General features: G+C 38.4%; 2 protein-coding genes across 4 annotated transcripts; one reads left to right on the forward strand and one right to left on the reverse strand.

The window, feature by feature from the left end:
* The first annotated feature begins 1,869 nt into the window (after positions 1 to 1,869).
* LOC129365834 (transmembrane protein 252-like) lies at positions 1,870 to 3,396 on the forward strand. Of its 2 annotated transcripts, none has more exons than XM_055039347.1 (2): positions 1,870 to 2,281; positions 2,429 to 3,396. In XM_055039347.1, the coding sequence occupies exons 1-2, from the start codon at positions 1,944 to 1,946 to the stop codon at positions 2,646 to 2,648; spliced, it is 558 nt and encodes a 185-aa protein (XP_054895322.1). In that variant the 5' UTR covers positions 1,870 to 1,943; the 3' UTR covers positions 2,649 to 3,396. The 2 variants fall into 2 exon arrangements, with proteins under 2 accessions (XP_054895322.1, XP_054895321.1); XM_055039346.1 differs by having other exon boundaries at positions 2,426 to 3,395.
* A 1,083-nt stretch (positions 3,397 to 4,479) lies between these two features.
* On the reverse strand, positions 4,480 to 22,702 carry pgm5 (phosphoglucomutase 5). 2 transcript variants are annotated; one of them, XM_055039340.1, is made up of 12 exons: positions 22,558 to 22,702; positions 22,118 to 22,422; positions 18,943 to 19,105; positions 18,705 to 18,851; positions 18,458 to 18,583; positions 18,177 to 18,367; positions 17,302 to 17,456; positions 12,192 to 12,307; positions 9,629 to 9,767; positions 8,627 to 8,810; positions 5,240 to 5,377; positions 4,480 to 4,812 (listed from the first exon to the last, which is right to left on the reverse strand). In XM_055039340.1, the coding sequence occupies exons 2-12, from the start codon at positions 22,373 to 22,375 to the stop codon at positions 4,723 to 4,725; spliced, it is 1,707 nt and encodes a 568-aa protein (XP_054895315.1). In that variant the 5' UTR covers positions 22,376 to 22,422; positions 22,558 to 22,702; the 3' UTR covers positions 4,480 to 4,722. The 2 variants fall into 2 exon arrangements, with proteins under 2 accessions (XP_054895315.1, XP_054895316.1); XM_055039341.1 differs by having other exon boundaries at positions 22,118 to 22,652.
* Positions 22,703 to 24,685: the final 1,983 nt, after the last annotated feature.

Consider the following 24,685-nt stretch of genomic DNA (forward strand, 5'->3'; position numbering starts at 1 on the left):
TCTGACTTCTGAAACGTCTTCAGTCTTCCTCAGACTTTGTGAAACCGTTTAATCGCCACTGTTTTCTAACAAACCCGTGAGACCTTCACAGGACGCACAGCTGAAATAACACTTTCCACACACTTTTCAGATTGTCTGATTAGTTGTCTAATTTTCCTCCCACTCCACAGAAATGCCCTGCTTTTTCTTAATCCATTGTATGAAACATATTATGTTTGCTGTTGCTATGTGAGAAAATTCAAAGGTTTGAGTGGTCTGAATGCTCTTACATGTCACTGAATGTCATGGTTCTGAAACACTGGGGTGTGTTGACTAGAATGTCATTGCACTGGTGCAAAATCAAGATACACTCTGTCAGTCCAGCTGACAGACACAGTTGATTTAGCAATCAGCCTCAATGAGCATTGAGGAGGGTGGTGACATTTCATTCATAAATATGAAACTATTCAAGAGATGATTCCATGATGATATTGTGCAACATACCAAGAGCAAAGTGCTCTATTGAAAGCAAAATGACAAGCAATGAAAGAAGCATCTGTATCAAGTATGCAATGCTTTACAAAAATGTTATTCACAAAAACGTCACAAATAACAAACCCCCTCAGGGCTCCACAGCATATTCATATTTCTGCAGAGACTCATGACAGCAACATAAAACCTGCTAAACTGACTTCATTTTTCTGCCACATATCCGATTTAAATGTTTAGTGCTGTCATTTTTTTTTTGTATGACAAGAAAGTTAGAAGAGTTTCAAATGGAACGTATAACAAACATCGAGCACAAAGCGTCCCGAGAACTTTATTGGACATGTTGGGTTTGAGTAACTTTATTTAAGGATGTAATTATGAATTATGAGTGCATTGAAAAATAGCAAAAAAGAAAGAAAAAAAAAAGAAAGAAAATACATTCACAAAAAGGTTAAAGATCTTTAGCATAAGCACTTACTATCCAACCTCAAATGTATTCTGGCAGATAAACCAGGTCTCTTCACAGTCGTCAGAGAAGCTGGAAAATTAGTCTTTCTTTGGTTAATGAAAACACTTTTATGGAAACATTACCCATGACCTGTGCAAAGTCTTGTGTTAAAGTTCTTTGAGAAAAAATGTTGTGCAATGCTGTTAGAGTTTATAAGCACCAAATGTCTGAACCTGACAGCTTTGTTGTAGCTGTGGAGCTGAGGGGACCGAAAAAATCTGTTTCTTGAACTTGGACAATGTACCATGAGTTTCTAAACTAGATTGATAATTGTATTCCTGTTTCTTTATTTGTATTGTAATATTTAGCTTACCTCCTTTGTGATGGTAAAGACCGATACGTTTCAGGTGTTATAAAACCAGTAGGATATTAGCAAGTGAGAGCTTGAGATGGAATATTGCAATAAGAAAAGATGTGTCTTTATCCTTTTTAACAAAATTGGCAAAAAATTAAGATTCATAACATCTACCAAGTCAAAACAACTTGAGACATTCATTGATTCTTGCTCCCCACTACCTCATATGCACACTGAGCCACAGTCACACTTAATATCAGCAAATGGTAACCTGAGTAAATGAAAAACAGTTTTCAAATTATTTTTTAAAATTACAAAGCTAAGGAATAAAAAAAGATAAGAATAATGCTAAATCACTAATGAGACTAAAGTCATTGGAATCAGGGCACTTAAATGCTTCATAGATATAACAGAAATTGCTGAATAAATACCACAACATCAGCAAACTTTAGTCTTTAGCACTAGCATTATAGTTTTTTTCCCCTTGTGTTTTTGCCAAACCACAGGCAATATCTTTCTCATACTTGTGACCTCCCTGCGTTAATATACAGCCCAGCTGGGAGGATCATTGCAGCCACTTCCTTTTACAACTGAGGAGGCATAGCTGCTCACTGAGACGTGTCTAAGAGGTGCTGAGACATTTTCGCGCACATTCATTTATCTGAGATTTGAATGCACTGTCGTCATTTAGAGGGCATCTCCAACTTGCACCGAAGAAGCAACGCACAGGACACTTCAGCGGTCATGGATGTGAAGAAACAGCTGTTGTCCTTTACCCGCATGTTCCTACCTTCTGTGGGATTTGTGTTCACATGCATCGGAGGCTACCTGGTGTCCCAGCAGAACAGGCAAGGCTTTGATCACAGGATGGTCCCTGTTTACACCATGATCGTCTTCGGCTTCCTGGCCATGTTCATCGGGGTGTTCTGGAGCCTCTGTCACTCTATGAGGAGCAAGATGTACCACAGAAGAAGACACGACAGTGACATCCAGATCTTCACAGTTGAAAGGTGAATCAGCCTGTAAATGCTTGCACTGATTTATTTATTTATTGCTCAGTCTTTGCGTGATCATACTTGCATGTAAAAGAAACAGTTAAAAATGTTAATGTTTTTGATAAACCCATTCTATCTGAACCTGGATCTTCTCTTCAGCAGGCCGAGCTCCTTCCCTCCTCCGTACGAAGAGTTCCAGAGTCCCTGCCACGTCAGTCCGTGCAGCATGCATGAGGCGGTTGTATCAGTTGATGGAGTTCCCGTGGTTTTGGGTGTTGCACCTCCACTGTACACCCAGAACAGTTCAGAGAGTCCAGACTGCAGGTGGAGCTGGGAGCAACCACCTCGATACAGTCAGGTGGTCCATACTGAACAGAGATAGATGGATGGAAGTGAGGAGATGTTGCTTCCAACACAAAGGAGAAATTGGTTTTTAATCAACTTCCTCAGAGCGAGGACTACTAACTAGGAGAAGGTTCATAAAAAACTGTGGACATCACTAATTTTGTGACTTTGCGCTACTGCAAAATGACATCAGCTGCTGTGTCAACACCAACTCTGCACTGTGTCAGGGGACACAATTTTCTGGGACTTTAAAGACCTGTTGCATCGGAACTGAAATTTGTGTTGAAGTTACTTGAATGATTTTGCTTCTGGATCAAAAAGCTTTTTTATTTAGCTTTTTTTAACAGTCCATCTTCAGAGCAAGTTGTTTGGTTGTGTAACAAGTAAGTCAGAGAACTGAATACCTCTGTTATGTTTGAGACGTTTTACAGAGTGAGATCATAATATTTTCTAAAGATGTTGCACACTGTTGTATTGCTTGTGTAATAATGTATATATTGTTCCTCATTTGTTCTTTTATCAAGGCTCAATAATGTTAATGTTTTTATATCTATTTTCAAATTTTTATGTCGCAACACACTAAAAATAGTTAAATAGTCTTTAATAAATCCTGTTTCATGTTAAACCTGACGTTGCTTTAATTAAAACAAATCAAGTCCCTTATTAAGGCTACAAATAAATTCATTTACACCAAGCTAACCTGTAAGTAAAACAAACAATACAACCCAAAACAAAATGCAATAAATAACATATATTAATTTTTTACTGAGCTTGCACTTAGTGTTATTAATATATATATTTTTTAGAGATTAGCTGCATTAAAACTAGGGAACAAAACAAAAAAAATAAAATAAAAAAGACTGATGCTGAAATGCATGAGTGACATAAAATTTAATATATTGTTTTTTGGAAAGCCAAATCGTGGAGGATGTTTTATTTTGATTTTCAATCAATTTCACATGATAAGGAACAATACGGATAACTGTTTTCAAACTGTTGCTTTTAGAAACCTTTCAGTGCCTGATCAGATGAAACAAGCACTCCAGGGAAATGATCAGAAACTTGGTTAATTCTCAGTTTAGCTGAAGCGAAAATAGACAAAATGACTATGACTATATTGCTTTGTCTAGTTATTCAAGTCAAAGGTTGCAACTACAACATTATAAAAACATAGAAAAGATTAACTAGTGTGTCAACAGGACACCACCGCGTCTCATGAATTTTATGTATTTCCTTCAAACATCACACCATATCTCTGTGAATGTCTGTCACGAGCACCAGGCAGGTTGTTTAGGTTCAAAACACCTGATGGTTCACTTCAGCACAATAAACATTGAGATGAAAAAATAACCAGAACTTTATATGTTTTTAATGTGATTAAAAATAGTATTTTTTTTTTGAATATCCACTGGATTTATCCTCAAATCAGAATGACAGCAAACAACATGTTTATGCTCTCAGAGTCTCATCTGAGCGGTGTAAAGATCAAACCTCATAACTTCTTATCAGAGCTCAACAGCTTCAGTTTGTTTCCTGTTCAGCTGGAAAACAAGAACCGTTCAATCACAGCAAATAAGTCCAGCAATGAGGACACGGTTCAGTGAAATCCCAACATGCCAAAGGGCAACAAGAAACTTTTAATAGGATTTTATTTCCTTACAATCCAAATGTGAACAAAGGTTGATTTATGAGAAAGTTATAACTTTTCTCATTTTGGTAAGGAAATAACTTGCGATGTGTAATAATAACAAATTATATGTGCACTGTAAAATGTTCAATATTAATAAAAGTAAAAAAGAAACAATCTTGTAAAATTAATAAGCTCACAGTGAGTAAGTTGTAATATAAGAAATCAAGAAACACTGACATTCTGTCGTCACGTTTGTGTTTATTGCTTTATCAATAACTGACTTTTTATTGTGAACAACAATGAACATAGATGTGCAGCTGTGACACTTTTGTCTTTGAGAGACAAATTCCAGCACAAAAAAAGAAATCTCGGGTTAAAAGCTGTTCCAAGCGAAGTGAAGCTGCAGAAGGCTGTATAATTTATCAGTGTGGGCATGATAGATGCATATAACGTGTGTGTATCTTCCTCATTCTCTTTTAACTCATGTGATGACGTTTGGGCCGCGCCGTCCTGTCCTCTCATGGATGTTGGAGATCTTCAGGGCGATGGCGATGAGAGGACCCAGCACCACCTGCAGAGAGAAAGTAAATATGTAGGGAGATCATTGTTTCACTCTGACATGAATTAAAGGATGAAGTCTAGTTTTTATAGCAAATAAACACCTCCAAACATTTCACAATACTGTTATTCCTCAGTGGTGGGAGCTTAACTACTCTTCAGCAAACAAATAAACAAAAAATGAATAGCAAAATAAATAAATACACAACAAATTAATCCATGGGTGATTTGTTTCTTATTCATGCATAATTCTTAATCTCTTAAATGTTAATAATCCATTCACGACATTAAAGTCAAAACAAAAGGTTTTAATGAAGCCAAAGTAGTTGTGAAGCAGTTTGCCCCTGTTCCAGGTTGCAGGTGAAAGCTGGAGTTGTGCGCTGGTCCTTCTGCGTGTGTAAACAGAACAGGTATAGACAGATAACTCTCAGCTCCCTTACCTGAGTCTCCCTCCTGTGCCTCTCAGGGTCTCTCTCAAAGCTCTCAGCATAAATGCGTATGGTGGTACCCGTCCCTCCACCGCTGCCGCTCATCCGAAACACAAGGCGGGAAGAGTCGGTGAAGATAATCCTTAAACCCTGGAATAAAATAATAATAATTATAATAATATCTAGGTAATTTTCTTTGGTAAGGTATATAATTCAATTTACAAAACATATTTATATTATATGCACTTTAACCGGGACTCCTCATATCTATTTCTACAGTGTCCTCCCTGATGTGCATTGAAAGCAAATTTCCACTAGATGTCGCTGTCACTGTGCCGTTTGTTGGCAATGAGTCATTTTTAACCACGTTCAGCAATTAAACTCAGCAATATTTTTAAATGATATGGTCCTAAAACATTTCAACTATGATGCCAGATTTGGAGCTACTGAATTAACTCCAGTTATTTTTATTTTTTATTTTTTTGGAGAATAGAACATTCAGAGACACATAGTTTGTTGTTGTCATCTATGGAGCAAATAGGATTTTACTGTGATAGGCTAGTTAACCATATCCCCTGCATGGTAACGTAAACATATTAAGTTCACATATGACATTATGGTTGAGAAAAAAAATCGTAAGAACTTCAAAGTCTGTTTCTGTGCTGGTGAGTTTAATAGAATACCTTTATTTCATCGGTTAGCTTTTCAAAGATTTGTCAACAATATTCCCCACCTCAGGCATCAAAATGTAACAACAGTTCAGTTCAGTCTTATGGAGTATTTTTAGAACAAAAGTCACATGGGCTGTCCATGCAGTCAACGAGGCGAGAACATTTTAGACCCTTCATCTGGAAAACTCCAGTTCTTCACCTTTATCATGACTCTGGATGTTAGGCGGGAAGTGGAAGCGAATGTGAAAAGAGAGTCGTGATAATGAGAGATGTCCGCCTGCCCGGCTGTATCTGGGAGTGTGCCGGCTCATCTCTAACAATAGAGCAGCAGTTATCAGCGGGCCGTCAGACTAATGCTTGTTAAAAACACCATCTGTTCTAGTGCTCAGAGGCTACGTCTTTAAATGAGGTGGATTTTTAAAAGATATTCACACCCCATCAAGAGTTTCCACATTGTGTCATGTGACAACCACATCTTTCAATGTTTGAACGGACAACATTTTGACAAGTCTTCCCCACCTTACTCTGATGCTATAAATAAAATCTAGTGCAACCAATTGTGTATGAAAGCACCCTTCACCAGGCACAAAAATTGTAAATAAAGCCTACTAGTGTGTCTTTTAATCTCAGTTTACATCTCAGAGGTTTGTTAGAGAACATTAGCGAACAAGCAGCATCAGAAAGATCTAGGAACACAACAAACATCTCAGGGAGAACGTTGTAGAGAAGTTTTAAGCTGGGTTAAGTTAAAAAAAAAATAGTTTTGAACACTTCACAGAGTACTGCTCAGTCCATTATCTGAAAATGAAAAGAGTTTGGCACAGAGGCACATTGACAACTCTAACTAACGCATGCTATGTCTTAAGTGGCAGGAAACAAGAATCTAGTTGTTGAAAGAAAGTCAGAGTGTTCTCTGCTCTTAGTACCCATGTAATTACAATGACTGGCTGAGAGATTATGCAACTAGAGATTATGCAACTAGAGATTATGGTTAACTTAAAACATCCAGGTGAACAAATACAAATCAAAGTAAACATAAAATAAAGCTGACCCGCCTAATGTAAATGCTTTCTACCGAGACAAGTTGATTATAAGTTCATCTTGTGAAGAAAAGTGGAGATGAGAACTGAAAGATGAACATGTCGGTGCCACATTTCCCAAAAACAGACAGCTGAATCTAGGGGCTTAAATCCATCCGTTCTCTGTCTGATACGCAGACAATGCCAGATGAATTCAGAAGCCAACAACAGAAATGCTGCCATGCAACTGCAGTGTAAATCCTCCAAGCATTGTCTGGCACATTTCTGTTTGAATGCGTTTGTCTCTGCGCGCCGACTTCCTCCCCCCTCTGTGATGGAGACGCTGCAAGAGAGACGACAGCTGATATCATTTTGTCCTGAGAGGAATGTGAGTCATTAGGGGCTGACTGGGTTGCTGGGGATTTACCATTTCAGGGTGACCGACTAACTAGTGGTAAGACCTGCTGTATCCACACTGAGACATGCTTTTGCTTTTGCAAACCCAAACTGAAACGCTCAGAGTGTGTGCATGTATCTGGGTGGACAATATTCTTGGCGGGAGCAACTAAACCTGCTGAAAGGAAAATGAGTAAGTACTAGTTGTTGTAACATTAGTTTCTAAGAAATAAAAATAATTACACCTTTGTCTGCGGAATAAGAAAGGGAAAAGTCGATTGAAAAACAGCAAGTGAGTTAAAAGGACTGTGAAAGGAAGGTTGTACTAACCAAACATGTTACCAGTGTGTGAGGAGACCTAAAATGTGTGATATGTGTATAGAGACGAGTTTATGATGTAAAACTACAGATAAGATGTGGATATCCGAACGAAGTGGGTGGTCTGTAGGGTGGGAAGAGAGAGAACAAGGGCAAGTGTGAGACCTTCTTGGGCCCATTCAGATTTTTCAAGATGCTTTTTAAACATTTTATCTTGTTTCTCCAAAACCTCACAGGAAAATATACACAAACTTCATAAAATGTGGTCAAGTTGTGTACTATGAATGCAATTTTTATTTCACTTTCCACTTTTTATCTTAATGTTTTTAACATGCAGTTTTTGTCCCTTTTTAGTGACACTTTCAATGAAAAAGGATTTTTGAATGAACGACCTTTGCAACTAGATTTCCGTTTTAATTGTAGAAAACAATCACTGATTTTCTTGAGTTTTGAAAATTTTGTATGAAAGAAATGCTGCCAATTCACATTTTAAAGCTCATGAAATACCCCAAATAAACTTTATTTATTTATTTCTTTTTATAAGGGGTTAAAAATTTAGAAAATATATTATTGCTTATTTAAGAAGAGAACAGAAGTTAATAATGGCCTTCACAAAGTGCACTTTTTGTGGCTGTGTTTAAAACAGCCTTATTTGTATCCATTACAACCACTGATGGGTCAACAGTATAATACTGTTTAGATTGTCTTTATGCCAACTGTTAGGATATATTAGGCCATATCCAGTGTAAACCAGACGATAACTGCAACGTTTTTTCCCCTTTCTTAAATGTAAATATTGTCAAACCTTGTGTATTTTACCAAAGAGCACCTAAGGTTTTAATAAAACATTATTTGTTTTAGCAAGTTTTGTAATTTTATTTTATTTTATTTTATTTTTTTGCAGTTTGCAACTATTTACAGTTTGCATTTCTTCGGTGCTCAATTTTATCTAAACTTATTTTTTCATGCGACATCCGGCGCTGTCTCACACTGACCTGGTTCCGAGCGACTGTCCCGTCCACCGGGTCAATGTACTCAAAGTTCTCTGCCTTCTCCACGCTGTAGACATGATCGCCAACAGCAAACTTCTGGCTGCAGAAAGCCTTGTCTGAGATTACTGTCTCTAGATCCCTCATCAGGTAAAAGGCTGCACGTGGGTCCAAGCCTTCATAGTCAAACCTGAAAGTCACAAACAGACAAATGGACACATGTATTCAATCGCTAGGTTCAGGGGGCTGAAAAAAACTGAATTCTCAGAGATGATTAATGAGGGTGAATGACTTATATTTTCTCCAAATGCTGACAGATCTTTTAAAAATCATGATTATGCCTTATCCTAACTCATTTGTCCTTGCCATTTATGTCTTGTGGGAAATATCAGTCAGTTTATAAAAACCTTCTGTGGGAATATGCAGTACAAAGCTGGAGCAACTATCACTGGGAACGCTTTCTGCACAAACTGTCACAGGGGAAAGGGTGAAACAAGGACACATTACATCCCAGCAAGATGTTGGCCTACAGTGCTGATTTAGCTTTGGTAGGAGAATGGAAAGCATGGTTACTTTAAAAAAAAAGTATATTCATGAGTACATTTTAATGGGCCTCATCTCCTGGCATCACCCTGTCACCCCTACAGCATAGTGAGGCTCTGGTAATGAGCTTGGTGGAGCAATTCTGTTTTAAGTCAGAGATCATGTTATCAATATTAGCATTATGGCTAACACGTTAATGTATTGTTGAAGCAGGTTTTATACCATTAGTTGCTAAAGATGCTAAAATTAGCAAACAGCAGTAACATTACTATATAGTGAACATACTATCAAAGCACCACCGTCCACAACAAACCTGAACATAGTTTGATTATGTGAGTTATGCAACATTAAATTTTACTTTAGGATAAATTGCTAGAGCATTCATAATTTGACTGAAATGATGAAAACACAACATTATCACTGCATTCAGAAACAGATGACTGAATGTCTTTCAGGAATCATCACCTGCAGAAGTAGTTGCGTCCAAATCTGGCCCAGTGTTCCCTGACAATCTGCTCCACGCCTTGTCCACGTCTGGCTGCTATGATGGACAACCATGCCAACACTGACCACAGGCCGTCTTTCTCACGAATGTGGTCAGAACCTGAGGAAGAAAAGGAAACAGGATATCACATTTCTCAAGAAATTTGTTGTATAGATTCAGACAGAGCATTCAAAGAAAAGCATTGTGTCCCATAAGCTTGATGTTAAGCAAACTATGGAGAAAACATAGATAACATAGATGAAGGAATTCATTAGGTGCATTCTTGCTTAAACATCAATGTTTAAGCAAGAACTGCCTAATAGCTGATTTCCATATAGGACACTGACGCAGAAAAAACAAAATAGGAAATTTGAGTTCTTCTTCCGAGAAGTCATCTTCTTTACTCTTTGATCCATAAAATTGAGTGGACCAGAAAAAAACAAAATGGAAATGTGAGTCAGATTTAAAGAACACAAAAGAGAAAGAGACCCCCAAAGTCTCTTTCACAAGAAGGCTTTCAACAGAGACAGCTGCACCATAAAGGTATCTCAAAGGTTAAGAATGTGACAGTAATGTTTCCACGCTGGAGCTAGAAGTGGGAAAAGGAGTCCGATGTCTATGGGTGTCTTTCTAAGTTCATTACATCTGTGAACAGATCAAAAGCATCTTTCTGTCTCTTCTACTCTGTAAATTTGCATACACAGTTATTTTCCTCGTCACGGACTGAGAAGATGAGAAGAACTGTTGATCCCTGTGTCCGGCTCCGTCAGCATACAGTTGTTAGGAAACTGACAGTTGTGATTATCTAAGCCCAGCTTTACTGTCTGTCTACCCTTTTGTCTGTCCCTCACTTTCAAAGAGGGTCACTCTGTAAAACAGATTCAAGATCTGCATCGTCAAAGCACAGCTGCACTTATTAATGAGCGCTCGTTGCTGCACTGATTTTCTTTTTAGCTCAGCTCTGCCCCTTCATCACCTGCTGCTAGATAGCCCTTAAAAACATGTTAACATAACTTTTCTCTAATGTTTTGACGAAAATATTTTTGCACAAACGATGATTCATTAATCGTTTGCTTTTTTTTAATCTTAGATCAAAGGCCTGGATAATGAGAATCCCAGCGTACAACAACGTTGCAGTTCATTCTAGTGAAGAGCGGGAGCGGTAATGATTTACTCTGCAGGGCTCTCTCGAAGCTTTTTGCCTTACAAGGATAGACATCGAGTGAGCTCCCGAAGTCCTCTGGGCTCTCAAACTCTCTGCTTACTTTCCTCTCATCTCGGTCGGCACTTTTTCAATTCAAACTCGGCCGCCGTCTGTTTTCTTCCGCTTTCCTTCTGCTTCTACCTCCATGGTTTTAGAAATGTACCTCGTGGGTCAGATTTAAAATGACAAAGATCAACTTATGATTTGCAGAGTTTAAATTGTTAAAATATCAGTTAGAGTTCAAATAATTTCTGGCATCTACAGCGTGTTAACATGCCTCTGAATTTGCATTTAGTAAAAAACATTTCCCGTGGGGGTTTGTTGGCATGTTGCGATGATTCACGAAGCCCCTGTCTCCTTTTATAGCAGAGGAATGAGGATTATTTACACATGTGGTCAGGGTCACAGCCCTATCATCTATTAGAGTGCTCTGACTAGGGCTGAAGGCGACCAGGATCCACTGCTTACAACTCTAGACCTGAAATAGACTGAAAGAGAAGCAAAGCTGCGACACTGTGGCTGACATACGATCACTTGCCCGTTTGGCTGTTCCTGCACTGATAATTAGATCCCATACACTGCTTTGCAAAAGAGCCATGTACACACCTTGAACATTTGCACATGTTCCCCCATATGTTGACACATGTCAATGTATTTTCAGAGCTTGTGTGGTAGAAGAACACAAAGAAGAAAGGAATTGTGAAGTATAAGGAAAACACTTTTCAAATCTGAAAAGTGTGGCATGGTGTTATGTTTAGGCCCTACTTGGATCCCTTGTGTAAAATCTAACGTAATCAATTGAACTCAGAAGTCAGGTTTGAACATCTCAGACCTCAGTTCAATCATTGCAAAAGTTTTGGCAGACTGGAAAGAAAAAGAAGAATGATTGAATGAAAGCCATTTCATCGTCTTTTTTCAGTATTTGCCACAAGCCAATTAGAAATGTTGTGGAAAACAGACACTTCTGGAGTCTAATCCTATGCTGGACTCTTGGATCATTATTCTCAGATGAAAAACATATCAGATTAAAAGAGGTTGAAGACATCTGCACAAGTGCATTTGGAGCAAAGCAAAAACAACTCCGTAACTCTGTTTTAAAGGCATCTTGACAATAGTTGATCCACAAGGAAAGGGGGAAAGGGGGACTTCTCAAGCACAAAACCTCACAAATTCTCCAAGCCAATCCACAGATTTGCATCTATGATCCGTTCTTTCCTGTCCAACAGTCCGCTTCTGCTTTTGTTTTTACTATTTTAACTGCACAAGACATTTTAGCAATCGCAAATCTCTCTTTATGAGCCTTTTATATTCGGAGTGTGTCCTTGTGTGCTAGATCGTACCAGTTCCAAAGCTCTCCTCCCCACATAGGGAACAGCGCCCAGAATCCATCAGGTTCCCAAAGTACCTCCAGCCTGTGGGAGTCTCATAAAGGGCCAGCTTCATGGCTTTGGCTACCCTACAAACAGCACAGGAGAGAGAAAGAGAGAGAGAAGCAAGAACAAAGTTTGTACTTTTGCTTTTATCAGATCAGAAGGGTGAGTCTGCAAGCAAATCCTCTGACCTTTCAAATAAAGCAAACCAAATGCTGCATGACAGCAGCTATCTGCCAACAATTCATCCAATAACTTAATAAGGCAAAACACTGCAGGAACAAAATGAGTCAACCTTTCACTCTATGTGCTCTGAACACAGGCCATGTAGTCACCAAAGAACAGGAGAAAAGAGGGATTATGAGCCCGCATGTTTATACATCTTATAATGGGGTCATGGGGAGTGAGCTGTGTGTTTGTATGCGTGAGTGTGTGCATGTCAAATATGTGTGAAAAGAAAGGCAAAGGAGAATCAGAGGTTTTTCCCATAGCAAACCATTTTTTGTATGAAATGTTTGGGTTTTTTTCTGTAAGAAGAAAATAACACATTTCTGGGATTAATTTTCCGGTTTACAAAATTGAAATCAAATAATAATTCAGACTTGATCAAGTTTCAAAAGTGCCAGAATTCAGAAGATAAATATAATGCTAATTAAATAAGTATGTGTGGTCATTTAAATCAAATTGAAATACTGGTGTGCAAAAATGAACTCAGGGAAATGTAAGAAGATATTTAAAAAGAAGCTTTCATTTTTATGACATGTATGTGGTTCTTTCAGGCTGTGAGAGAGAACAACACTAAAAACAAAACACAAGAAGGCAAAATAAAATATAAGTTTAAGTAGGAATAATAAAGTACAATGTTATCATCAACACTACTTGTTGCTACCCACACAGCATTGATACTGCTATGATCACAGCAGAATATAAACACATATGACTACTCCAAGATTTCTTGATGCAATATTCAAACCAGCAAAACAGATGTTTCAACCAAACGGGCAAAAATGTGGACAAGTCAGTCCTTGAAAAAACCCACTCTGCGATGTCTGAATGTGGGTGGCTTTTAGGGTTTTTAAGTGGTGGTGAAAATATCTGCATAATAATCTCAGGCGTAAATAAATCCCTGCAGCGTTCGGTGCAGTTGTTTACAAGTAGAAGGGATGAATTACCAAATATGAGTAAACCAGCTTGATCTCCCTCTGGGGATGCAAGCACTGGAACGGAAAGCCTGGAATTCCTTAAAAGAAAACAAACAGGCCCCTCTGATGAGCCTCTGCCGTTTTAAATAGCACGTCCACCGGCCAAAATAAGCCAAGACTCTCGATGCAGGGGGGGGTCGGCTTTCAAGCTAAATTACACGCAACAACAACAACAAAAAAAAAGTGTGAGAATCAGTTCACTTTTGCCCTTATGGCTGCATTGATTGACTGAGAAAAAAAGTCGAGGACATAAACAGCTCACAATTAAAGTAACTGCGCACCCCTTGGATCACTGTGGTGCGCTCAGTTTGAGCAGCTGATGAGTGAAGGCAGAGCTCTTAATTTTGCCTTGAAAGAGGAGCTGCAGCTTGTTCCTTATCTTATCACACATTTCCAGCAGCATCTTCAGGATTGTCTCTAACTCTTATGTTGCTCAGGTTTCAACAGTGGCTTGATTATATTGTGCTGTTGCTCGGGCCCAAAATCAGCAACCTTCGAGCCAAGTGAGCCTTTAGGGCAGGGCGGGGCATATCTGCTGTATACCACCTTAAGTGCGTTGGACAAACACACCATGCTATTTTAGTCAAGTGAACAATGTTTGCCAAACTATATCTGACAGATCTGCTGTCAGATATAGTTTCTTGATCTCAGGCTACACCATTTCAAAACTGTATTTTCTTGTGATCATGTTATTGCTTTACTTAAAAAAAATAATGCTTGGTCACACTGTATAGTTGAAGAATGAAACAAATCAAAGGTTTTGAATCAGATGTGACAGGAAATCAAAAACTATTCACCAATTTTAACCCAAAAAAGTGGTGCTTCCATCACAACGCTGCTCCCACCATTTTTCACTGCTTTCATGTTATTCCTTTGCAGATGTATAATGTTGCTTTTTGTGCCGACAATACATGACTGAATCAAGGCTTTGGGAGGTTTTCAGTCAGGCCTAGATGTTTACCTTATAAGAAAAGTGTTTTTTTTTATAGCCACACTCCCTGGGCCAGATATTTGAACCGCTGGTTGTTGTCACATTCAAGAGAACCTGTATTCTCAGGAAGTTTCTGCAGCTCTTGTGTATTGTCTTTTAATCAATTCCCAAGGAATGTCCAGCTTAAGACAATATTGCACACACTTCTGTTGACAAACAAAACAAGGAAACATTTTCAAATGTCCAATGCTTTCAAGAGTTGATAATACAGAGCACTCCAACAACACCATTTGGAAGAGAAGCAGGCCCACAGTATCACACATTCTTCACCATACAGTGGACACCATATCTGTGCAGTCTCTGTAGCAGAATAGTTTACTGGTCTAATCAGATAAAAATGAATGGTTCCAGGAATGATCTAAGTAGCTCTTAACAAATTCCATCTATGAGTTTTTAATGATAAAGCCATTGCAAACAACCAAATGGCATGTAGGTAATTTAATAATGCCAGTTGAAAATTCTAAAATGGCTGTTAAAATTTAAATGGTTGTCTCTCCTCTACTTTTCCTGCAGTTCTCTACTAGCAGATTTTGTTCCCTCCTTTACCATCCCGCTCAATCTGGGAATGTGTTTGTTAATCCTCATCTAGCCCAGTGACCATCGCTTAAAACAAGTGAACCTCTGCCTCATGTCATATTCATACTCTGAGACATGGATTGCCAATTATAATGTCCTAAAAAGTCTGATCAACAAACAAAAGTATATACATTCTAAAAACCTTGTCAATTACTTTTATTTGGGTTGTTGAGGTCTCCAGTGATTTTCCTGAACATAAGATTCCCCTTATCCTCCCACTCCAAAACTTTAACTGAGGTGCAGAGTTAGATCATGCTATTGTAACAAACATTTCATGAATTCAAAGTGTGCGATTAAATCAGAAAATGAATTAAAAAAAACTTTTTTTTTTTCATAAGTTAAACCTGATCTACTTGTTATAAAGTGTTTTCTCTTAAGAGCCAGCTGACTGAGGAACAAACTCACAAAATGCCACCAATAATACTTGACTGCATAAAGCACTGCTTGGACCTGAACCTTACAAAGTCCCCCAAACAAAAGCTGCTGCAAAACATCAGCACTTTTTGAGCTTGATGTGAAACATGTGCCTCAACAAAAACTGGCACTAAACTTCTGGTCCTATTGGCTGTTGAGCTGATGGACCACGGGGTCAGAAGCAGGGAGAAGAGGAGGAGAGAAGGAAGTGACCCATAGCAGACACAACACCATGGGAAGAAAAACTTTCACTAATGAGATGAAAGTTAGGAGGACACAATCGCTTTTTCTGTTGTTCCTTCATTCTATGCTCAGGATGTTGTCCTGTGACACCCAAAATGGTTATTTTTAAGGATTGATGTAAAATAAATGATAAATATTTTTCCATTTTTAAAACAAAACTGTGGAAATCTTTTGTTAATTTCATTTCTTATAAAACAAAAGCAGTAAATTAACATGTCAGTGACTGAGTCCATCCCTTCATTCTTGAACTTAGGGCAAGCAGACGTTTCCTTTAAAATGTATATACTGCTGTCCTCTCTGCCATGACTGCATCAGCTATTTCTCATTCAGTTTGTGTCAAGAATGTCACAAAAACTCAGGCAACACAAACATAGCCAGTCATCCCCGTATTGGTTCATAGAGCTGGAAAAACATGTCACCTTTTCAGCTGATAAATTCCTTACATTTCTTGAATATGACTGCACATTTTTCAAAATACAAACAATTGCACACAGAATGCGCTCGGTTGTGTTTTTACTACACTGTGCTTGACTAGCCAGAACCACAGAGCAGGGGGGGAAACCTCAGTCAAAACTCCCAGAGACACCATCCTAAAAAGGCTCACACTTGGGTTGACTCCAACATTACACACACCATACCACCAGGCATTTCAACACTTCCTGGAGTTTGTCAGAGACATGCAAACTTTTCCCTGAGTGTTACATTAGGAACATGAGAGGTGGCAGTGCAACTGAGAGCTGAGCAAAGTGAGTGTTGCAAGTGTAGTGGGTATAAAACTAGGTATGTGCTGCTTTATGAGATCATAATGCAAAGGAAGCTAAATTATTCTGAGGGATATTTCTCTTTTGAAGTACACAAGAAGTTGGATAAATGCATTGCAAAGAAGAAAAAATGAGGCACCATTTTCTTTTACCAGAACTCATTTTTGTCTCTTTTCTTATTCAGCACCAAAAAAACACTGTTTCTAAAACCACGTTGACATGCCTACAGTTTTGAAGCTTTTAAAGGTCAAATTTTAAACAAATGCATGGCTTTACAGGTATTTCATAAATATGAAGGTCCACCAAACACATAAGGATAAGATCAAATATGGTCTTGCTGACAGGGACAGGGCATTTGTATTAAAGCGGGACATGATCTCAAGTTCTTGTCAAAAATTCTCAGTAAGAGTTGAGGTGGTATCTACATTTAATTACAGAACATCGGCCACTCATCACAGTTTTTTTGTAGAGTTTACAATCAGTAAATTAGATTTCAACTAATCTTATTAGAAACACTGTTTTGTGAATATATTTGTAGGTCTGACTGTCTGACTTGTATCACTTCTGATTAGTTAACTCTATAATAACCTTTTTTCTGCAGGCAACACTCAGAGGAGAGCTCCTCTCCAGCTGAGAAAAACATTAATGGGGATAACTTTAGCTTCATTGCATGCATTCAATCAGCACTCTTTGCTCGACTCTTGTTTTAAATGACAGGCATTATTTATGGACAGAAATAAAATCAAGGGTGTGTAGGTGAAGGATTTTTTATGTGAACTCAACATGGGGAGTATCTCTTTTTGCAGATTTCGAGCTCCTTAAGAGGTTGTGTAAACAGTCGTTGTACCCTCAGACAACTCCTTCCTTTGTGTGGGTTTGTGTGTTTGCTGTACCTGTCAAGGGCTGCGCTGGTGGCCATACTCCTAGCAAAGCCTCTGGCGCCATGTTGTCTGAAATAAGGGATGGTGGAGAGGTTCGCAGCTATGACTGCAACCGAGTCCGAAGGGTTCACAAAGAAGCCGTTTTCTCCGAGGATCATGTACCGGTCCTGGTACAGACACATCATGCAGAAAATCAGGAGTCACATTTAGATAATACATATTATCTTTTAACTTCTTTTAAACAAAAACGGCAAAAAACTACAAGCATAAGAAATTAATTACCAACAAACTGATCAGGTCTTTGATGCTCAGACACTGATTCTGCATCGTGAAACTTACTCCGTCTGTGGCGTGTTTCAGGTCCGACCTGGGCAAGCCCTCTGACTGCCATTAATACTTACTAACTCACCAAATATGTAACTGAAAATATTCCCTCCATTTATATATACCATTCACTCTCTTCTCATTAAACATAGGCTTGTATAAAGCTATGTGTGTAAAGCTTTGCATGTTTTCCTTCATGCAGGGCATGTGAGGGGAAATCAATAAAACAGAAAAGTCTAATGAAGGAGCATTCTCCCTGTCAGATCTTTGAATGATAAACAGCATAGGCGTGATAGAAATGTCATTACGATGTGATAAACAGATCAAATTTTTTGCATTATTATTGATAAACTCTCATTGGTTTTTTCTGCTTTTATGAACAAGCAATTAAAAATAAACATTAATTTCTGTTTTAGACCTGGAGGCAATGTGAAAGTGATTCCTGTCTCTGTCTGACTTAATATAGTCAGACAGATAGTCTGATGGTGATCAAGTCTGATCACTATCAGACGTGCAGCTGATTTAGAAGTCAACAAGTTGGAGTGTTGATATGAACACCTTACCCCGTCTGCATCAAATGCCGCTCCAAAGCCAAACTCGCCCCCTTTCATAGCATCTACCAGAGAGGTGGCATAGGTCAGGTTAGGCTCCGGTGGTCGACCACCAAAGTCCTCTAGGGGGACGCAGTTGACGGCAGAATTGGCCGGTGCCCCAAGCTCGTCACACAGAATCCTTCTTACATAGGGACCCATCACTATGCCAACCAACAGAGGGAATATGTAAAGCAAGAAGTGAAATTATCTTGATTTGTTGTAAAGTTTATTACACAGGGTGCCTAACTCACCTCCATTCATGGCATCTATGTGTATCTTCAGCTGATCTGGTCCTGTGAGGAGACTTTTAATGGCAGAGAAGTCAAAGATGTTTCGGAGCATTTGAAGGTAGACTTCAACTGAGTCTACGATCTCCACTGTCAAGACAGAGGAAACTACGTATGTAGGACTGTGCAGAATTGATTTCTGACTTATCTCAAATATATATTATTCCACTTAGAGAAATGTATATTTGCACATCATGCATGAGCTTTGTACCTCTAAAAGGCTTGAACTTGTTCTCAAGATCAAACTCTTGTCTTCCAAGCCTTGAGAGATCAATGCGCAGATCTGGGCAGATGGCGTACTCCTCCAGAGTCCGGCTGACATGAGAGATTCTCTCCATCACCGTGTCAGTAGACGGGCCTTCCAGGCAAAATTTTTTAGTCAACTTAACACCCATAAACCAATGGTTTCAACTACTTCTGATGTCCAAAAACAAATGCAAAGCCTTCACCTCCGTTAGCCACGTTGAACTTAATTCCAAAGTCTCCGCCAGGACCTCCGGGGTTGTGGCTCGCCGTGAGGATAATTCCACCGATTGCCTTGATTTTCCTCATGATGCATGACACGGCAGGAGTGGAGAGAAGGCCATTGAGACCCATTACCAGACGACCAATCTGAATGGAATAGATGGCCATCAGAAAAAAAAAAAACATCTGAATTTTACTTGTTATACAGCACCTTGAAAACTGTTCATCCCCTTGAACACTTCCAGATTTTTTTGTGCTACAATCTCGAACTTCATTGTATTTTGAGGGGATTTTATGAGATAGACATCAAAGTGGTCCATAGTGGTGCAGTGGAAGGAAAAGAACACAGAAATTTTCAATAAGATTTTTTAATTGATGTGAAATAAAAAGAATACGAAGATAGAAATGTGGGAGGCAAGGAAGGAGCTTGGGAGGTTTTTTTTTTATATAACATTAATATTTCTAGACATTTTTGTGAAGATTTTACAAAAAACCACCAAAAATTTATGCATAAATAGGAAGCAGAAGGAAAATGAAACATTGTTTCAAAGTATTTTTTTTTTCAAATAAAAATGAATGTGGTTTGTATGATTAATACCCACCACCATGCATCGTAGGACGATGGACAGCAGTAGTTTTTCAACACAAGACTTGATTTTGCATGCCTTTGACCAGAACAATCTGCCTCATTGTTGCTGTCCTCTTCATCACTTATGACAAACCATGATCAGTTTTCTTTCAACAACTGCTTTCTTCTTGCTGCTCTTCCGAATGTCCCGTCATAAGATTCATCCACCAAAGTTGTGGATCTCTTTATATCCTCCAGAGTTACAATGGTCCTTGTGGCTGGTTTTCTGCTTAATGCTTTCCTTGACCAACATATCAGTTCAGACTGATGCCAAAGTCTTGACAGATGATGGATCAACACAAATAAATTTTTCAGAACTTTACCCTAGACCTGTCTGCTGATGATACCAATTCTTAACTCACGCTCTCTAACAAACCTCTAAAGTCTTCAGCTGGTTTATCTCTTTCTCTCCACTTCTCAATTATGAGCTCTTTTATTGTAAAAATACAAAAGTTTTGTAATTGCATTATGACAATATTTGAGAAAGCTCCTGTGAATACTTTAAGAAGGCACGCTACAATATTTATTTACATACAAATATCTGGTTTGACCCAAAAAGGTTTAAAAGAAAGAGCTCCCAAAATTGTATCACTTCACAGGGTCTAATGTACTGTTAGCTTTATCAAGTAAATGATCTCCACCCAAGTGAGTCCACACTCTCTATTTATACTTTGCATGCTACTTATAAAGTGCTAATACCCACATCCTGCTCATCAGCCGCTCTAAAGAAGAGTGCCCTCAACACAAAGGAATTCATCCTCCAAAGAAAAAAATAGATTTTATACAGGATAGCTTGGGGTAGTGAAAGTCTGAATTGGTGTGAACTCAGCTATAAGTGAAAATTAGAAGGAGATGGAAGGCCTGGGTTTGTGTGCCAAGTGTTGATGCTTCATAGTTGGGTCTTTTCCATACTCTGTGACAGGGGCATCCCCAGTGTGTACAGTTCAGCTGTGCAGAGGCGTAACGGTGCTGCGGGAGCGAGCTGCTGGTGTGGCCGAACGTAGGCAGGAAAAGGAGCAGGATGGATGGAAGTGCTGACAAGGCTGACATCAGGAGACATTTGGCCAAGGTCAGCGGAAACATAAGGACCGATGTCAACAAAAAAATTATATTCCCTTTAGCTCTTTTTTCCTTTGGAAATAGTCCAAGGTAAACTTCTCACAGCACAGAATTTTGGAAGCAACTTGGGGAGTTTCCTCTAAGTTTTCTTAATCTCTCGTCATATTTTTATAATCACCAGCTGAGATTATTACAAGTTTCTTCTTGTTCTGTAAGTGTTCTTTATATTGAAATTTACTTACACAGCTGAGGAGTCTGTTCAACAGTTAAGATCATTTTTTACTACAATTTCTTGAGCTAGATTTTATTTGTGTCATCTAATCTGAGTTTGAGGACAGACTAAAGTCCAAGTTGTCGGTCAGGAGGATTATAATAAAGAATTTAAAAAAATCTTTTGGGAAAAACACTCAAGGAGTCATCAGACCAACAAAGGAGAACCAAAACAACAGTGCAAAAGCAAGAACCCACCAGTGTGTGAAGGAGAATAAGGAGCTTAAATACTGAGGAACATGAAGAAAAGACTGGAAACAGAATGAGGCTGTGAGGAGAAACTAAGCAGAAAGGTTGAGGAAAGAAGGTAGATGAACATGAAGAGAGTAGAGAAGAGGAAAAAAATAACCAAGTTAGAAACACTGAGCAAAAGAAAAGGCAAGAATGAAAGCATAAATAACTAAGTGATGGAAGCAGAAACAAACCTGAAAACTCAAACAGTTTCATCACAGTTTGGGATTATCAGAGTACATAAATGTCACCGTTTTGTTTTGTTTTTCTTTGTAATTTTTTTTTCTTTTTGAAAAATAATTTTCTTTCCACCTCACATTACTCACTACTTTGTTTTTTCCCCCTCCACATTCCTTAACAAACATATTTAATATAAATAGGGTAACTAAATGTCAACCAACCATCTGTGACACAACATGGGACATGTGCTGAAAGGTGGTGTGAAAATTTATGTTTCCAGCCTAAAAATAAACACAATCAACAGGCCGTAGTACTTCACACTAAAACCGACAGCCTGATAATCTTGATTTACTCATTTACTTTTAGAGTAGTGACGGTTTTTCACAGCATTATTATTATTATTATTATTATTATTATTATTATTATTATTATTATTATTATTATTATTATTATTATTATACTTTATATTTCCTGTTTACTTTTCCAGCTTTTGGGGGGTTTTCATTGGTTGTTGTGTTTCCAGGATTATGTAAATCCATTTAGATTTTTAGTTTTTTTTTTTCTAAATGTTGACCTTTGGGTGTTGGAGACTTTCCTGCTTTATTCATCTACTGGATATTAACCAGATATTTAAACACAACTTATCCGTATGTGCTGCTTAAAAAAAAAAAAAAAAAACACATAGAGCCAATAATTAGGTGGGACATAGTTTGAACTTTGGACCAAATGACTTAAGTACTGCACACCCAAATGATGTATAACATTTAGTGACCATCTCCAGGTCTCCTTACCCCATTGGCAGCTGCCATCTGCACTATCACCTCAATGGCAGCCCGGCTGAAATAGCGGCCGTCGCTGCCCACCACCATGGTGCAGCCCTGTCTGTCCCGCAAGTCGATGGAGGACAGGAGGCTCTGGACGTAGTTCTGCAGGTAGTTCTTCTTCCCCTCGAACACCGCGGTCTTCCTCCGCAGCCCGTTGGTTCCGGGCCGCTGGTCCTCAAAGGGCGCGGTTTGGACCGTCACCACCGGGATGGGGCTCGTCTCCATCCTCCGTCTCGTTTTCTGCCGCGACCCAGCGGGGCTCCAGCAGGCAACTGGGAATAACCGATCACCAAGTAATAAAAAAATAAATAAAAATAAGAAAGGAGAAAAAAATTGTAAAGTTGGAAAACCAAAAGTTGTGGAGTCAAGGTGGTTGAGGAGGAGAGCGAAAAAGTTTATTTTTTCACCTTGACAGCTTAAGCCAAGAGAGGAGCATCCCTCTATCTCTATCTCTATCTCTATCCTGACTGAGCCCCGCAGCAAACCTCCGTCTTTTCCTAATAAGAATGAACAACTGTCGACAAGAGGAGAGGAAAAAAATCAGGGAGGGACTGAGCTTTCAGTGTTACAATCAGCTGAGCCTCACGCCAAAAATAGACATCTAACTGGAGGGAGTAGAGGAATTGTGCTGGGGCGCGGAGTGCAACCGGACACTATGTCTGTGTCTCTACTGTCCTGCCACCCCGCTGAGAAAACACACTTAAAAAAACAAGCGGTTAGACATTAAGCAAAAAAATAAATAAATAAATATAAATAAATAAATAAAAAATGACGTTTTGATTTGGGTGGTGAGGCTCTCCACTCAGAGAGGCACTGCCAAGGGGCCCCATAAAACCAAACATTAAAAATCATGAGGTTTCTTTTTTTTCTTTTTGCACCAAAATGAGTCTTCTACAGCTTATTTGCATGTTCAAGCATTCCGAATGGGCACCTATAGAGTCATTTTGATATTCACCTCAGGTGACCAACGACCCTGAAGTTGGTATCTAATTTCTAGCTTGAGCTTTCAGCCTGTATTAAAGGCTTCCTTGTCTATGGAGAGAAACTGCACTCGTTTTAAAAATGCATACATTTAGTGATACCTGGTCATCTCAAACAATCTTTAAAGCACTATTTGAGAATTATTAGCCTGGTATTCTATTGTTAAAACACAAAACAAGCATTTTAAAAGCTCTTTTGGCATTTGGATTGCTCTATTCTTCACATAGTTTCATTTATTATTGTTGGGTAGAGCTCCTTTGGTGGTGAGGTCAGTGTGGCTGGTTGTGTGTGTCTGAATGTAGGGGAAGGGACTTCCCCAGGACAGCATTGTCCAAAAACCACTTATGCTTGTAACAATGTGAATACTGGTTACTTAGATTTGAGTGAATATTTCTTTGCAGAAATTTTCCAGTTTTACCAGCTAATAATAGATGCATATACCTTGCCAATATTTAAACAAACTTTCAACAAATAGTCAAACATAGCTTCTTTAACAGTTAAGACATCTGGATTACGTATCTCCTAGTCTAAAGGACTGACAAGAAAAATAAAGAACCACCATCAACACAAATGAGTCATCTTCACTGTGATATTTTGGTTTAAATGAACTCTCAGATGAAGATAAATGCAAGAGGAACAGGGAACAGCAGAGTGAGCACCCAAGAAGTTGTTCAACTTCACATTATGTGTGGGAGAATAAATCAGTCCGCAAGGTGTGATGGATCTAGCAGCTGTTTTAACTATTTTTTGTCATTCACTTCTGTAAAAATTGATGCAACAGCCTTTTTATTTATAATCGAGGGTTTGTAACCTGGCCTCTCATCTTCAAATCTGGTTTAAGAAACAGTGCTGCCTAGTGGATGATTAGAAGAAGTGCATCTTTGTTTCTTTCTTAAAAAAGATGCACTTCTTCAGATTGGCTAAAGGTTTTTATGAAACCTAAACAAAACAAAATAGTTTATTCAAATCTTGCATTTCGCTGCCTTATTGACAAATAAAGTAGAAAAAAAGAAGGATGGCAGCTAAAACTTTAAGAAAAGGCTGCTAATGACATAAGAGGGAAATCTAACAATCTGTATAGCCAGGATGCAGGTTTAAATAGTTTATTAATGTTTCTCTTCCTTCTTTAGCATAAAAGCATCAAAGTACCAACTTCAGTTCTTTCTTTTTTTTTTTCATTTTTGTATTTGAAACTTCACATTTGCATTTGGAAATATTTTTGATATTTAACTGTGTAGTTTTTACTCTGTATGTTCTTGTTTAGGTCTCTGTGTGTGTTTTCTATTTGATCATTGCTTCAACATTCTAAAGTAGTGAACACAACAAATATGTTTTGAACTTTTCTTCCTTTTTTTTCCCACGTCAACCAAGTAAAAACCAACTCAGAAAAATATTTTATGAAACAAGAACATTTTAATCAGAAATACAATGTTACAAAAAAAAAAAAAAATCCAAACTCCATGGTTTTTTGGAGTTTGAATTTTTCAAATTATCACGAAGCCAAAACATACTTCTCAAACATTTATTTTGACACCCCAGTTGGTAGGAAAACAA

Source organism: Poeciliopsis prolifica, unplaced genomic scaffold (assembly GCF_027474105.1).
Source record: "Poeciliopsis prolifica strain line A6 unplaced genomic scaffold, Auburn_PproV2 SCAFFOLD014, whole genome shotgun sequence".
In the NCBI taxonomy this organism is placed as follows: Eukaryota; Metazoa; Chordata; class Actinopteri; order Cyprinodontiformes; family Poeciliidae; genus Poeciliopsis; species Poeciliopsis prolifica.

Bases quoted from the DNA above. Each gene is read 5' to 3' on its own strand.
- pgm5 (XM_055039340.1), bottom strand. From the start codon at position 22,375: ATGGAGACGAGCCCCATCCCGGTGGTGACGGTCCAAACCGCGCCCTTT. The intron at 19,106-22,117 runs GTAAGGAGACCT...TATTCCATTCAG, and splicing joins AGATGGCAGCTGCCAATGGG to ATTGGTCGTCTGGTAATGGG. The intron at 8,811-9,628 runs GTGATGATTCCT...TGTGACTTTCAG, and splicing joins GGACGCAACTACTTCTGCAG to GTTTGACTATGAAGGCTTGG.
- LOC129365834 (XM_055039346.1), top strand. From the start codon at position 1,944: ATGCACTGTCGTCATTTAGAGGGCATCTCCAACTTGCACCGAAGAAGC. The intron at 2,282-2,425 runs GTGAATCAGCCT...TCTTCTCTTCAG, and splicing joins CAGATCTTCACAGTTGAAAG to CAGGCCGAGCTCCTTCCCTC.